Source organism: Trachemys scripta, chromosome 11, assembly GCF_013100865.1.
Source record: "Trachemys scripta elegans isolate TJP31775 chromosome 11, CAS_Tse_1.0, whole genome shotgun sequence".
Taxonomy (NCBI): Eukaryota; Metazoa; Chordata; order Testudines; family Emydidae; genus Trachemys; species Trachemys scripta.
In genome coordinates, this window is record NC_048308.1 from 9,939,217 (window position 1) to 9,956,087 (window position 16,871).

Sequence of the window (16,871 nt, forward strand, 5' to 3'; positions counted from 1 at the left end):
GCCGGCCCCGGCCGAGCACCACCGAGCCCTCCCGATTTTCCCGGACATGCCCGGCTTTTGGGGATTTCCCCCCGGACGGGGATTTGAGCCCCCAAAAGCCGGACATGTCCGGGAAAATCAGGAGGGCTCGGTGGTGCTCGGCTGGGGCCGGCGCCGGTGCGGGGAACCAGTGGGGCAGTGCCGGGCCAGGGTCACAGTGCCGGGCCGGGTGCGGGGCCGGGGTCCGGGGAGCCGGTCAGCCGGGGAGCCGAGCCCGCGGGGCGGGGAGCCGGGGAGCCGAGCCGGCGGGGGGCCGGGGAGCCGAGCCTGCGGGGCGGGGAGCCGGGGAGCCGGGCGGGGAGCCGGGGAGCCGAGCCCACGGGGAGCCGGGAGCCGGGCCGAGAGCCGGGGAGCCGAGCCCGCGGGGCGGGGAGCCAGGGAACCGGGCGGGGGCCCAACCCGCGGAGCCGGGAGCCGGGGGGGGTGCGCCGGGCCGGCAGTGCTGGGCGGGCCGGGGGTGGTCGGCCGGGGCCGGCACCCCAGGGCCCGAGCCGACCCAGGCTGGAAACGCCGGGGGGCCAGCCTGGGCCGCGCCTCCTCCCCCCACACCGCCCCTTACCTGCTACAGGCTTCCCGCGAATCAAATATTCGCGGGAAGCAGGGGAGGGGGCGGAGACTTTGGGGAGGGGGCGGAGTTGGGTCGGGGGTGTGGGCGGGGCTGGGGGCGGGGCCGGGGGGCTGTGGAGTGTCCTCCATTTGGAGGCACAAAATATGGTAACCCTAAGCTAGGCCTATTAACTTCACAGGCTGCACCTGGAGGAAGAGCCATGGTGCAAGGAATTGATTATAAGCAGGTTCAGCTGGGCAGGAATAGGCAGGGCCTATAAAGCCAGGAAGCTGGCAACAGAGAGGGGCTGCTGCTGGGAAAGAGCAGTCACTCCCTGAAAAGAGGGAGGAGGGTTTGGCGCTGGTACTCCCAGGGAAGGGGGGACCACCAAGAGTGATAGGAAGCAGTCCAGGGAAGGATAGGAAGCAGTCCAGGGAAGAAGCAGTGAGGGCTGGGAGAGTAAAGAACAGAACTGCTGGGCTGAGGGTCCCTGAACTGGAACCCAGAGTAGAGGGTGGACGCAGGTTCCCCTACCAGCCGTTGAGGGAGTGGCACCTGAGGCAGTGAATAGGTCCCGGGAAAACTGCCTAGGGCTGCTGAAGGAAAGACTTTGATATACCCCCAGAAGAGGGAGATGCCGAGTGCCCTAGTCTGAGGGCTGAGTCACAAAGAAGACACTTCAGTTCCTGGGCTGAGAGAGGAGTGACAGACCTGAGAGACAGATAGAGCTAATCCCCAGAGTGACGAAGAGGAGGCACCAGACTACCGGTGAGTGGTGCAGCCCATCACGTGCTATCATAAAATCCAGTAGCACTGACACAGAAGCATCCGGCCCTCTGAGAGCCATGCAGTTAAAGAGAAGGCAAACAGACTCAGCTGTCACTGCCCCAGATAATGTTTAGATTGGCAATAAACATATTTCCATACTCCACAAACAATTGAGTGTGCAGGACAATGTGGGCTGCTCATGAACTATTCATGTTGGGCCAGATTCTCAGCTGCTGTCAATTAGTGCAGCTCCATGGAAGACCATGGAGCTATGCTGATTTATACCAGCTGAAATTTCTTCAGCTATTATTTGTAGAGAGTGGTTGGTTACCTAAAGCGCATGGTTTTATTTCTGCTCCCTGAATGGTAACTGAAACTTTTACAAACCAGAGGAGTGTAATCAGGGATTTCAAAATTCACCCAGCAATAATTCCAACATAGCTTTGTTATGGAATAGAACAAACAAAATGAGTGCACTGATCCTTGTGTGATCCCCAACAATTCTTGTAGTAAAAGGATTAGGGAATAAACTAACTTTTATGCAGTCTCTCTGTTATGCTTTCTTCAGTTTGCTATTTCATGTCTGCATCAAGCCCACCAGAAATCTCCTATGGCACTGGCTTTGTTACAGAATTTTCTGCTCTTAGCTGTATTTTCTAGTCTATCACGTTTATGGCATGGTAAGCCTTCCATTTTAGGTATGTCCTCGCTGCAGAATTAGCTTGGGTGTGCCACACGGCAAAGTCACACTTGAGTTACAGTGTCCTCACTAGTGCTGTATTCACCTGTGTGTCACTAGGACTTCTGGGGACATGCCCCATGGTTTTATTGTACTGCAGTAAGCTGAGCCACTCCCAGTGTCTGTCCTTCTGGGCACACAGAAGTCACGGACGATCAGCACTTGAATGATTAATCCTGTGTCCTCACTGCAAGGTCCGTTACCAGCCTGAATAAAAGCAGAATTTGGGCTTCCACACCCTCAGTCAAGCCACCTAGCATGGCTTGAAAGCATCACTTAAGCTGAGTGAGAGGTTTTTGTGTGAGGAGGGGAGGCAGGGTTAGGCGAGTAAAAGCCCAGGCTAACTCTGCAGTGAAGACATACCCCAATGAATCAGTGTTGTGACTCCATGTTGGCCATGACATCCACAATCAGATACATATATTACCTTTGCCGCTGCCGCTAGCCAAGCTTGATTTCCCCCCCCCCAGCATCTAAAAAAGAAAATTATGCCCCTTCTCTCTCTTTCTCTCTGCCCCCTTTTTGTCTTTCAAATGCACCTCATTTCCTGTCGCAGCTTTAAATGGGTCTTTTGACCTGTCACATGGACTCAGCTACTTTATTATTCACAAAATAGTACTTTACATTTCTACAGCACTTTGATTCAGGGATCACAAAGCACATTACCACCATTTATGAACCCCTATAACATCTGTTTTATAAACGGGTAAGGAGTTGCACCAAAAGATTAAGTGACTTCTCAAGGTCACACAGGGAGTCAGGGGCAAGACCAGGAATAGAACTCAGTCCCCTGCTGTAACCATTGAGCTTTCCAGACCATCCAGACCTTTCCAGAAAATCAGGAACCAGCCAGGGGAGGACGGGTTACACTGAAAGGCCATGGCTGGCCGTTGGGAATAACAGGCATGCTGGCCAGGACAACACCATGTAAGCCAAGATGAGTGAATGCAAGGCTGTGAAGAGGCAGCATGAAGTTCTGTGCCTTCCTAGGGTGATGGGAGGTTTTAGGAAAGGAAGACGTAAATGGGAGAGGTCTTGTTTTGTTCAAGGGAGGGATGCCTGGCTGCAATTTGGGGATGGAAGTGGGAGAGGGATGAAAATAACTACATCAAAGTGCTCCAAGGGCTGGGGAAACAACAAATCTGCACCTCAAAAAATGGCTACCAGGTATTTCTTTTGTGGTGAACGTACCTGAGCTGGATTTCATACTGTCCAGCCTGACGGTGCTGCACATTCCTCATGATCAGCGTGAAGATGTCCTCGTTTTGCAGGATCTCACACCCTGCTCCCGGCATTATTTCCTGCCCATCTTTAAACCAGTGAACTGTGGGGAAAGGGTCTCCAGCGATGGCACAGGAAATAAGGACATTCTGTCCAGGAGCTGCTGTCACTGATCGTGGTTTGCTAATGAACCAGGGTTGAATACCGTCCTGAGGTTCTGCAGCACACAAATGAAGGAGCAATGTGGCATTCAAAAAAAATAAGCAAGAGAAATGGCCACACCTAAGTGTGAGCATCCAACTGACTACGCTACATACAAAGCAACTACAGGGTCACAAGGGAATTTTGAACACTTTAGGGTATAATCTTCTAACCTGATAACACAGCTGGCCTTTAGCCTTGCAAGAAACTCTTAGTAATGCTAATATTAAGCAATGATAGATCACATTATTGGCCAGATTTAGGCCCATGTTACAAAGTTGCCCTAAATGGAGAACTGAGGATTTCTCTCTAATGTAGGGGGACATGCTGGGAGCAGGTGTGGAGTCAGTGGAATGTGATCCATGGGGCTGTTACGAGCTAGTGTAGCAGATCTGCCATGAGGCTGAACCCTGAAGGTGAATCCTGGGTCGGGCAGAGGGGGAAGACAGACAAAGCCACCTCTTCATTGCAAACCAAGGCGTGCCAGTCACCGGTCTGCTGCATCCAAGGCTTAAGCCCTATAGCCTCCAAATCATTTAGAAACATTAATTTATCAGATAACTCCTGGGAAACAGATTTCCCATTTTAAGGAATCTGGGACAGAGGAATTCAGGACAATGTTTGGAACTCCTCTCTGATTTTGGATGTTCAAATTGAGACATCTTGGGCCCAATTTTCAGAAGTACCGAGCACCCATAATTCTAAATAATATGAATTGGAGCTATAGATGCTCAGTCAGCTATAGATGCCTCACATCAACTTGGGCCTCCAAAATTTAAATAAATAAATAAATTAATGGAGATATTTATCTCCTAGAACTGGAAGGGACCTTGAAAGGTCATTGAGTCCAGCCCCCTGCCTTCACTAGCAGGACCAAGTACTGATTTTGCCCCAGATCCCTAAATGGCCCCCTCAAGGATTGAACTCACAATCCTGGGTTTAGCAGGCCAATGCTCAAACCACTGAGCTATCCCTCCCTCCAGCAAAGTCAGAGAGGAAAACTGAATGAAGATTTGACTTATCAAGGGCCCCAGTGGAAGAACCAAGACTGGAGTGCTTGAAAACTTATGGCTGCTTCTCATATACTTAAGTGACTTGACCATGCAACATCCCTGTATTTTTCTTTAAAAAGAGATGGTACTGAGTGCACCTAAAGACACAGGCACTTAGCTTAGGGCAGAGCCCCCTCCCTGTACTTCAAACCACATTAAGGATGGGATTTACATCACACAGAAGTTGCCTTCACAGACTTCATTTATGGGGTTGTTTTCAAATTGCAGATTCCACGTATTCCTCACACATTATTCTTATGGTGCTAATAATAAAAGAAGCCAGCATGCCTGGCTCCTGGGCAGGTTTTCCAACTGCCCAGTGCTTTAATTGGAAAGAAAAACAGCATTAAATGGTTTACAGTAAGTCCATAGCTAAGTAAGCCTTGATGATCAGAATCTGAAGTGGTATTTAGCAGAATTCTTGCACTGTCCTTAGCAATAGTGTGCAGGGATGAGGTTTTTAAACTATAATGGGAAATCCCATAGTAAAAATGGAGAAGTTGCTTCTGCTCAACATCTCTCTTAACCCAGACACACAGATCTGAGTGCTTGCAGTATCCACCACAACATACCTTACATACACCATCTACTTTAAATAGACCCTCATCCAGCAGACTGGAATGCTGTCCTTTGTGCTCTTCCTAAACTTGGAAGGTTCAGAGAGCTTCAAGCTTCATACCTTGTACAGTCAAAGTTGCTTGGGTCTGAGTTTCTCCTAAGTCATTCCATGCTTCGCAGGTATATTTGCCCGTGTCCTCAGGGAATACCTCCTGGATGTACAGGCTGTATTCATTGCCTTTCTTTTCGAAGTGAAAGTCTTCTGTCTCTTGGATTTCTTTCCCATTGTGCAGCCAGATAATTTCAGGAGGTGGGTTAGCTGCGCAACACCAAAAAAACAAAAGGCATCAACACAACTGAAATGAGACGCAACCTCATCAACTTCTTAGGATCTCAGAAAAGGCCCATTTCAGCCATGGCACAAGCAGGCACAAATCGCACTGATTACCTATTGCGTGCTGTGCCTTTTTGTGCTAGGACTTGGATCACAACTCATGAAACACTCTGAAAGACATTTGGTATAAACACAACTCAGCTTGTTGCATTATCTCGCCTGCCACAGCTCCTTTTTTTATTTACTACCATGTATGGGATCAGCATGGAAACACAACCCACTGTAAAGTTGAATCTGTATCTGCCTCACTCAGATTCAAGCCAGAATCATCTATTAGGGGCACAATAGAAGTGTTCAAAGATTGTGATTTCAGGTACGGAAGAACTGGCAGAAGAAACAGTTACTTATTGTAACTGTGGTTCTTTGAGATCTGATGCAGATGTGTATTCCATTTAGGTGTGCGCGCGCCCAGCACACCGGAGCCAGAGAATTGTGCCTAGCAGTATCCGTAGGGGGCAGTGCTTGTGCAGCGTGCTCATAGCCCCTCCCCTGGCTATACGAGGCAGTGCTGCCTTGACCCCCCCCCCTTTAGTTCCTTCGTGCTCAACGTCCAAAAACCAGGCTCCAATGCAGGGGGGACAGAGTGGGTCATGGAATACACATCCACATCATATCTCTAAGAACCACAGTTACATTAAGTAACTGTTTCCTCTTCTTCAAGTAGATGCAGCCACGTATCTCACTTGGGTGACTCACAAGCAGTACTCACCCCAAGAGGCGGGGCTCAGATTCTATCTAAAGGTTTGCATCTGCTCTGGATGACACAGTAATGGCATAATGGTTCGTAAATGTACGTATGGACAGCCAAGTGGCAGCCCTGCAAACGTCCAATATTGAAACATCACTTGACGTAGCTTGCACTCTCATAGAATGAGCTCTCACCTGCTGAGGAGGTATAGTCGAAGCTATTTTGTATGCAATCTTGTTACAGGATGTTATCCACCTAGAGATCGTTTGCCCCTTCATATGATCTGCATATGACACAGATGAGGCGAAACAAAAATGGTTTAGTCCTGCCCAGGTAGGTTAGACATCATCTAATGTTTGGAGATGATGCTCTCCAGGGATGAACGTGGCTTAGGAAAGAACACAAGTAAATACACTCCCTGGCTCAAATGAAACTGAGAAATCACATTAGACAAATTGTTTTGGGTGCAGCAGTAAAATAACTTTTTCTTTGGAGCATAAGTCAGGATGGGGAGGAAGGGATATGGGAGGCTGAATCACCAGCACAAGAAGGCTGGAGAAACAACACTCCCTCAGCCATGCCAGGGCAATCAGGTTGAGCTTGGCCCAATCCGCTTTCAGCTGGAGGATGACCTGTGGAATGATTGGAATCAGGGGAAAAGCATACAAGAGAACCGATTGCTAGCTGAGATGGAAGGCATCAGTCAGGGAGCCCAGACTGAGGCCCCCTCAAGAGCAGAATAGACAGCACTTCCTGTTGTCCCTTGTGGCAAACAGGTCAATCACTGGAATGCCCCTTGCACCTGTGTGCAAGTGGACATTTGGCCCAAGAGCCTCAGGCACATCGAACCGTTGTGGAGGGCTGAGACTGCAGACCGGGGCAAAGGTGGTGAATTGCCTGAAAACGACCAATCATCAAAAATGCTATCAAACTCTTAGAGTCTATTGGCGCCCCAATGAACTTGATTTTCTGAGTGGGAGCCAAAGTTGATTTCCCAGTGTTTAGGATGAGACTCAGATGATCAAGTAAATGCAGTGTAGTGTGCATATGAGCCAGAACTTCCTCTCTGGGCCTGCCCCGTAGTAGCCAGTTATCCAGAAATGGGAAGATATGGATTCCCTTCTTTCTGAGGTACACCGTCACCATGATTGTACACTTGGTAAATATCCGGGGGACAGGGGCAGAACAGATGAGAGGCTGAAAGGAAGCACCATGAACTGAAAATGGCACTCTGCCATGACAAACCAGAGGAATTTTCTGTGGCTCAGAAAATCAGCACATGAAAATAGGCATCCTGAAAGTCCAGAGCAGCAAACCAGTCATTCTGAAACAATGTGGGGAGGATAGTGGATAGGATGGCCATTCAGAACCTCAAGTATTTGATATATTTGTTGAGATTGCAAAAGACGAGAATAAGTCTTACCCCCTCCTTTTGGATTTGGGAATAGAAGCCCTGACCCCAGTGTTCTGGAGGAACTTTCTCCACTGCTCTCAGAGCAGACCTGCTCGAGGCATAGTATCTCGTCAGAACAGTCCCTGAAGAGGGACAGGGAGGGAGGGTGGGGTGGAGAGAAACTGGATGGCATAGCCCAATCTGACAGTGCTTAGGACCCAGCTGTCAGTGGTAATTAAGCTCCAAGCATTGTGATAGCTAGCCAGCCCGTCCCGGACAGAGGCGATGACTGGACCATTGCTCTGGACAAAAGAGTCAAAATGGGAGCTCGGGGGGGGGGGGGACATCAGAGGGTAGGGGTGTGTTGACTGGCCAAACCCCGGACCTGAATACTTTCTCTTCTGAGACCTATGCCCCTTTCTGAGGTAGCTCCATTGTCTTGGGGAAGGGACAGGCTGCTCAAAGGTGTGTTGCAGACAGTATTTCTGCTGCTATTGACCACCATAGTGGTGCCTTTGCACTGCTGGAATATACACCCCCCAGAAACGTAACGTAACCCTAGAATCCTTGAAGAAGTGGAGTCTCATCCCTCTTGTCTGAAAAAAACACTCAGCTGTCGAAGAGCAAATCCTCCATAGTCTGTTGCATGCCGGGAACAATGCGCACATTCTCCAGCAAGGACACCCTTCTCATGGTCCCTGCCGAGGCCATCATTCTGGTCGACGTGTCTGTGACATCCAATGTGGACTGCAATGTCTTGGCCACCTAGCAGCCTTTGGCAACGAACCCCTGAAACTTCTCCCTGGAGGCTTCAGACAACCGATCTGCAAACTTAGACATAGCCGTCCAATTCACAAAATCGTATTTGGACAACAGTGCCTGCTGGTTTGCAATCCACATTTGCAGGGAAGAAAAGATCTTTCTACTCCTTGTCCTTAGAAGTGGACTTAAATCTGCCCTGCCGGGTTCTATTATTCATGGCAGTTACAACCAGGGAAATTTGGGGCCAGATGGGAGTAAATGCCCTCAAATCCCTGCACCGGTACAAAATAGCATTTCTCTAAGCTCTTTGCAGTACCAAAGCTGATGTGCTCCAAACAATCTTTGCAGGATCTAGGAGAACATATGTAATAGAGAGAACCACTCTCCCAAGGGCAGACGGCTGCAGGATATCCAACAACTAATGGGTAGTCTTCTTCAGGAACTCCTGAATGCCCAGGGAAGCGGCCATGTGCCACAAAACGTCCTGGTTGGCCTTTAAGTCCTCTGGCACTAAAGGAGAGGAAGAGCCAGGCACTGTCAAATCATCTGGGGGACAAAAAAAGAGGCCATTAACTGCACCAGGCTGGATCCCGTTCCTGGACTGATGAACCTGGACAGGACAACTCTACAGGCTCTGCAAGGGGAAGGCTGAATTGGTGCCTGGACCTGCAGCAGATCAACGGTCCAGGCCACTGATCTGCCTGGTGATCTTACCTTAGGGTAAGCTGAGGGAGTGCGACCTCTTCAACTGAGTGTCCTCCGGGTTCCATGGATCCCACTGTGGGAAAGAATAGGGCATTGATGGCCAGCAGGTGCTGGGTCAGGAGTCCCCATCCTGACCACAAGATGAATGCCAATCCTGGTGCCCATGGTGCTCCATGAACAGCCCTCGATGTATGCCAGGTGATGGAGAGTGGGTGGAAGAAGAACCCAACCTGAACACCAAGGAGTCTCGGATTCCCAGGGATAAAGATGGAGTCAGCCCTGAAGGTCCAAGTAACTGGTTTGACTCATCCGCCGTCACCCAGAACAAGGAAGGGACTGGCTCCAATGGTGGAAATAGTACCACCAGCCCCGAGTACACCTCCATTTCCGGTGCCAGGAGTAGTAACAATGTAGCAGACAGTGATGAAGTGGAGGGTGGCGAGTGCTGCCACAGTAACATTGGTGGCACTGAACATAGCACAGTAACAAGGAGTTTCCTGATGCTGAGGCGGTCCCTTGCATAAAGCCTGGCACTACCCCACTTCCATAGATCACAGAAGGAAACACTGCGGTGCAGTGCCAACAGACACAAAAGTTCAGTGGCCCACTCACCCACCAGGGCTATAACCTAGATTAGCCCTGAAAAGGTTCTGAACTAAGGCAGAGGTCGGGACAGAAAGGCAGAGGAGGCCCATTGCAGCCTGATACGCCACCAGCGTGGAAACAACCGCTGCCGACATCACCCATATATCTACCAGACAACAGACACTCCAGAGCTGGAACCGGAGTAGACAGTACAGGGTCTCTAAGCCCCTACACAGTACTGGGGAGTGGTGAGAGGGACCTGCTCTACCTTGCATACTGGCAACAACACTGGACTGGTCCATGCTCTTTCTGGAGGAGAAGAGTCTCCATGAGACCCAGAGTGGTCTCAATTGGTCTCATGCAACCTTTTCCTTGGTGCACATGAGTGGGATCAGCTCCTCCATCTCTTCAGTGAGGCACCAGATCCAGAGTGCGAAACAGCAGCAGTTTCAGAACCCGAGGGCAACCTTCAATCTGATATAGGCCTTGGTGCTGAAGCAGGCTGCATGGCCTGCAAAGGTCCCTAGCCACCTGAGTCCATTTTGTGGATGATTTACAAATTGAACACCACTCCCTGACATGGTCCTTGCCCAAGTACAGCAAGCATAGTACATGGGGTCGCTCCCCCAACACAACAGACAATGTTTAAACACCAGTGAGGGTATCACCAGGGAAATACTTAACTAAAGCTAATTCACAATAAATCTTAACACACACTAAAACTAAGGGTACTAACTACATACAACTAGAAACGTCACTAAACGATAGAGAGAGAGATGATGACGTTAAGAACCACACAGAGCTCTGACTCCAGCCACAGGCAGTAAGAAGGAACTGAGGGGGGTTGAGGCGGTGCTGCCTCAGATAGCCAGGGGAGGGGTAATGAGGATCAGGCATGAGCACTGCCTCCTATGGGTACTGCGAGGCAAAATTCTCTGGCTCCAATGTGCTGGATCCTAAGTGGAATACACAGCTGCATCTACTTGAAGCAGCAGATGAACACCAAAAGAAACAGATGCTAGCTTAAAGCAGAAGTCCCCAGTGAGAGCACAAAGTACAATGACAACTTTTGCCCAAAAGGCTGTCTCCCAGTCACCTACTCTAATTATTGTAACAGGCAAAATTATTTCCAGTAGAAGGTTCTCCATGAGATGTTGGTTGCTCCATAGGGAAGATCTTAGCCAAAAGATGGTAGGGTTGGGGTTTGTTTGTTTTTAATAGCTCAACTCTGGGTCAAGTAAGTGAGACCCTTACTCACACTGAGTAGTACTTTACCCCTTGGCACCATCCATATGGAATAAATAGGACTACTCAATAGTAAGGTACTACTCAGTGTGAGTAAGGGAATTAACCTGACACTTGATGATTTCAACTTCAAAGAGCCATGGATGTCAATGGAGATGTCTGTGATGGGAGGTAATGTTGAGTATTTTTTAGTACATCTCTTTGGAGATAAAAAAAATAAATAAAGGTGTGAGCTATAAAATGACATTTTAGATTCTCTGATCAAAGTTAGCTGCCAAAGATTTGTGGTACCAAAGTTCATACTACGGCTGATCTCTCTTCTACAGCACTAATCTTGCACCAGCTGACAGCAGTTCAATCTTGTCTGGTTCACAGCACAGGCTATTATGAGCCCTTCAAGACTTAATTTCAGTTCAACAACATGGAGTTGATATTATTCTGCTTATTATTACAATAAAGAGATCCTTCTACGGATCTGAACACTAACAATAGACAGTGTTCATCCACCTTCAGGTTCAGTCCAGACGACCCTGATTTTTGCTTTGTTAAAATTGGCTCCTTGAAGCATTATATTTAATTACAAAGTCTCTCTCACTAAGGTATAAAAGGCAAACACTGCACATTTTAATTATTTGGTAGGTCTAGCATCCAAGGTTTCTCTTTTAAATAATGCTGATACTTGGTTACTTACCTGATACTTCCACGGTCATTATTACTTGGCTTCCATCCATTACCTTGAGGTCAGTCAGGCCTTTAAGGAAGACTGGTGCAAAGGTCTTGTTAGTCTGGACAGACTGTGTGCTTTCCACTTTCTTGCTGCTTTTCTTTTCTGTGGAATCAATGGAAAAACAGAAAGATCTCTTACTGGGAACTCTCACTATTCATATTAGCTGCTCTTTGACTCAGGGTGGTTTCAGTTGGGTGGTCTCAGTCCAGTTCTTGAACAGGTATACACGTCACCAAAACCCACCACCAACATGGCTGTGTCTCCTGCTGGCAGCCCAGAAGAGAGGCCAAAAACTGAGTGAAAGTATTGACTGAAGTAACCTCCTTCCCCCAATCCTCCCAGTTCAGAGTTCAGGTATATTGGCAGGATAGCATGGAGAAGTTTGAACCAATTTTCCTTAATACACCTCTCCTTATGCAGAGACTTTCTCTCTATAGCTGACAATCCAGTTCCTTTCATGAATGCGCAATTCATAGTGGAATATGGAAACCCACCTCACCCCCGACCTGTATTACACTCAGCAAAATGTGCAATGATGGGAAAGATTTCTTCCTGCCCCCTGAGGCAATCGACTTATGCCCTGAAGGATGAGCTCTGTTTATCCTTACTTTAGGGTATATAACTAAACTATAGCTCCTTTAGTTAAAAATTATCCAGGATTGCTGGAGAGTCCTACTACAGTCTGTCTGGAGGAATTCATATGGTGTGAAATCAGCTTATTTGGCTAGATCCTGACAGATGCATCAGATAAGGGTAGGTACTTCTGCTCAAAAGCTCAAAGGAAGGGCATTTATGGAGCCAATGTAGTGGTGGTGGCCAAATATAGCAAGCCATCGAATATCTGTCAATCACTTGGGAACACTTGCTGTTTGATTTATCTTGTGAGCTCGCTGAGGGTACAGATTGTTTAGTCTTGTACAATGACAAGCACACACTTGTGGCCCTCCATAAACAAGAACAGCTTCTTTTGTGTCTGTTCCCATCCAAGAGATTTTGCCCTAATTCTCCCTAGAGTGTTTTTGTCTAAGAGGGGCCTTTTCTAATGAGGTTTTGTCCCAGAGGCTTATGGTACAGGAAGTTTTTCCCATAGGGATGGATAGAAAGAGATCGAAGCTCGTTCGGTAAGAAATGTGGGAACTCGGACCTACTGCAGCTGAATTTAATGGGCTTAGCTTTTGAAATGCCTCATTTTCCACCATGCTTCCTTTATCTAGCACCTATTTGCAGTGCAAGTGGCATTGTGTAGGTAAAATGGTCATGATTTTGGTTCAGGCCCAATTCCGGTAACAAGCTACAAGGGTCTGTTAGCTCCCCCTGTATTTCATTCTTCACTCATGGAGAATGTTAGAGAAAGGAAGTGCTGGAAAAGGACTGTTGCATTGTGCAATCCAAGCTAGTTTCCTCTGCTACATTTCTAGTGCCTGGCAAAGCACCACACAGAAAGGAATACCAATTGGGGAGGGAGGGACAGCCATTAAAAGGGGGAGAAGGAGACAAAAAGAATGGGGGCGGGAAGGGGAGGAAGAGAGAAATAGGATAGGAAATAGGAGAGAGTAGAGACCAAAAAGGACACTGAGAAATAATGCCCTTTATCCCAGCATCTCATAACACTTTACAAATACAGAGAGAAGGAAGAAGGCACGCAAAGAGGAGGAACGGGACAGGCAAACTAAAAAAGAAGGAACACAAAGGGTGGAAACAGCATTGTTACGAACAGTACTCCACTAAGACTGACCAGGACATTTACTAGAACGTTTGAGTCCCTTGTTCTGTATAATCTAAACAGGTGAATTTCTGTTCTGTTATCAAGAGACGAGACTACACAGTATGCCCAGAATATGTTTAACTGGTTTAGTCACTGCAGAAGGAATATGTCAAAAACAAAACTCAAAAAACAATGTGTCAGCAGCATTAACTCCTCCGAAAATGCACCACAAAAATGCATGTTTTATGCACTGGAATAAAACCAGCTGTTTATACAAAGCTGTATCAAAGTTAAAGGACATCTGCAGTGGTGATGAAGAGCAAACCACTACAAATAATTACATCTTAAATATAACAAAGAGTGATTACGAGTTTAGGCTCCAGTTTCGCAAGTTGTTCCAAGCAGATGAACCCCGCCACACGCATGCAGTGTTGACGATTTCACAGGGGCTGTGTGTGGAAGGACGGCTCTACCCATGTATAGTCACTTGCAGGATCGAGGTCTAAATAGCAATCTGCCATCGTGACTGGTCAATGCTGACCTATAGTACCTGACACTTTAAGGTGAAGCGCAGAGAGCGAAGCACTGCTTAAATCTCAGAAACAAGGCTTAGGTTGAACTTAAGCAGTGCTTAGGCTTGTATCAATCTCTACACAGAGGTGAATTTCACCCTTACAGAAAGCTTAAAGATATTTAAACAACGTATGTTTAGCTCAACAACAAAAGAGCGGGAAGGGAAAGGGTAAAAGGATGTAAAGACTAGCGAGGGAGAAGAATTATTAAGGTGGGACAAGACGGAAATGGAATGAAATTATGGACATGAAAAATGAGGCTGAATATCATAGGGGGGAAAAATTCCTAAAGCTGAGCAGGGTCTCTTCAGGAGCAGAAAGAAAGGCACTGTGTATATCATAACCTCTAGGGAGACATTCCTATCCTTATAAACATGTTCTGTATCAATACACAGACATTGTTTGTTTTAAACTTCTCCTTAAGAATGTAGTATTAAGCCTTTCAGATTTACTTGAAATGGTCCACTACTTAATTTCTCATTATATTTTATGACCAGTAGTGGAAATGACACGGTTTTCTGATGCTCACGCTTGTTAGAGTGCACATATGGCAGGGAAGGCAGCTCTGTAGCAATGGATGTGAGCATTTATGAGACTCGGACAGTGCTCTAATAGCTCCTTAATTGCACCTGTTTGAGTGAGAATTCCAAGGGAAATGAAAAGTGCAATCAAAGAATCATAGAAATGTAGGACTGGAAGAGACCTCGACCGGCCATCTAGTCCAATCCCGTGCACTGAAGCAAGACTACGCATTGTCTAGACTATCCCTCGCAGGTGTTTGCCTGGTCTTAAATACCTCCAATGACCGAGATTCTACAGTCTCCCTAGGTAATTTGTTCCAGTGCTTAACTAGCCTTACATTTAGGATTTTTTTCCTAATGGCTACCTTAAATCTCCCTTGCTGCAATTTAAACTCATTACTTTTTGTCCTGTCTTCAGTGGATAAGGAGAACAATGTATCACCCTCCTCTTTATGACAACTTTTTAATGTACTGAAGACTATCATGCCCCCCTCCACTTACAATTCTCTTCTTCAGACTGAACAAACCTAATTTTTTCAATCATGGCTAAGATAACTAGTATTACCATTCAAATTATGACACCTAGTAGTAGTATGACCATAGCGCCTAGGGGCTCTAGTCATAACCAGGACCCAACTGTACTAGGTGTTGTACAAACACAGAACAAAAAACAGCCCTTGCCCCACGGCTTACAATCTAATTAGAGTGCAATAAATGAACGGTTGAAGAGATTGACTACAAAGAAACCAGAACATACTTTTTTCAAATACACTCAGCACTAACAAAACAGATTTAAACCCCACCACCACCAAAGATGTGTCTTACCGGGAACAATCTGATTTTAAGCTATTCCTGTTCAAACACAGTGTGCTGCATGCACTGGTATTTTAAAGCAGATTATCATAATTGCCATTTATTTCTAAACTTGAAAATGGCTTATATTATAGAGAGTTAAATTCTGGATTTTAAACACCAACTCTTTAAAATGAAACCATGACCACTTATTCCATGTAATGTCCCCTCCTCTAAAAAGGACACAAGACACTGGATTTTAATTATGCTTAGGAAATTGAATGGATATGCTGACAAAGGTGTGACTTCTCATGGACTCTAGACTCTGACAATATGGATGTTCTCTTGTAGTCTCGCCGACTCTTGGTCTAAAGCCACACTTTCTCAGTCTGGGATCCAACTTTGCAATGTGGCATGCTTGTGCTGGAGTATTAAATTGCAGGATCTAGGCCTTAATCATTACCCTGCTCTCCTTTTGTAAATCACATATTGCAGTACAAGGTTGGTGAAGTAATATCTTGTATTGGACCAGCTCTTCTTCAGGTCTCTGTGTAAGCTCGAAAGCTTGACGTTCCCACCAACAGAAGTTGGTCCAATACAAGATATTACCTCGCTCACCTTATCTCTCTAATATCCTGGGAACAACATGGCTACAACACTGGAAACAATAATGCATTACAGTAACTTAAAAAGCTATTGCAGACTGCATTATAATACTTCCGGACTTAGAACTTGTTAGCAAGGCTGCACAAGTATTTTCCTAACTTACTTTGGAAGAAAACCTATTTTCTCCGGTTTCTCACACACGTTATTTTACCTTGCATAGATGATGCTTGAAAAAATGTCTTGTGTTTTTATGAAAAAAAGATAAAACGTTAACAGGGCCTCTCTAATTCCAGGTTAAATAAATAACTCATGCCCATTTATGATGAAAGTAGACAGGCACTATATGTTTCCACCACGTATTGAAAATATTTAGCTAAGTATTTTGACTGATTTTTTTCCTCTTGGAAAAAGAACAACAGCTTGCAATGGGTCCTTGGAGAAACCTCAGGATTTAACAAATGCAGACCACACCCACTCAAAACCACCACCAGTCACCAACTAGCCACACACATGGCATTGGGAATTTAACTAGTGACTTTCCAAACACTTGTATAAGAGGAGGGTGGGGGCGGAGATGGGACAAGAGAAACATAATACTCAAGAACAAAGGGTTGACAGCACATCCTATACAACAAGAGGCAGGTTTTGGGGTGACTTGGGATTTATCTCACACACACCCCTGCCCCCAAGCCCTTTCTGCCATATTAACCCCAGAGTTTAGATGCTTCTTTGAACTGCTTCCTTTTCAGAAATCGGTCTGGAAATCTTATGAGAGCAGTGTCTCACTAAACTTCTGGCAGAAACAACTTCTCCTATGACATTTCTGGTGCCAGAGGTAGAAAGGCAGTCAAATGGGAAAGAGCAACAGAGGGTCCTGTGGCACCTTTAAGACTAACAGAAGTATTGGGAGCATAAGCTTTCGTGGGTGAGAAGCTCACTTCTTCAGATGCATCTCTTGCATCTGAAGAAGTGAGGTTCTCACCCACGAAAGCTTATGCTCCCAATACTTCTGTTAGTCTTAAAGGTGCCACAGGACCCTCTGTTGCTTTTT

General features: G+C 46.7%; 1 protein-coding gene across 1 annotated transcript in view; it reads right to left on the reverse strand.

The window, feature by feature from the left end:
* Positions 1 to 16,871, reverse strand: part of MYLK (myosin light chain kinase) — a gene marked incomplete in the record, with an annotated part of 315,646 nt that overhangs the window by 106,939 nt on the left and 191,836 nt on the right. The window contains 3 exon segments of the mRNA XM_034786555.1: positions 3,285 to 3,531; positions 5,247 to 5,444; positions 11,589 to 11,726. Coding sequence (XP_034642446.1) covers positions 3,285 to 3,531; positions 5,247 to 5,444; positions 11,589 to 11,726 — 583 coding nt within the window.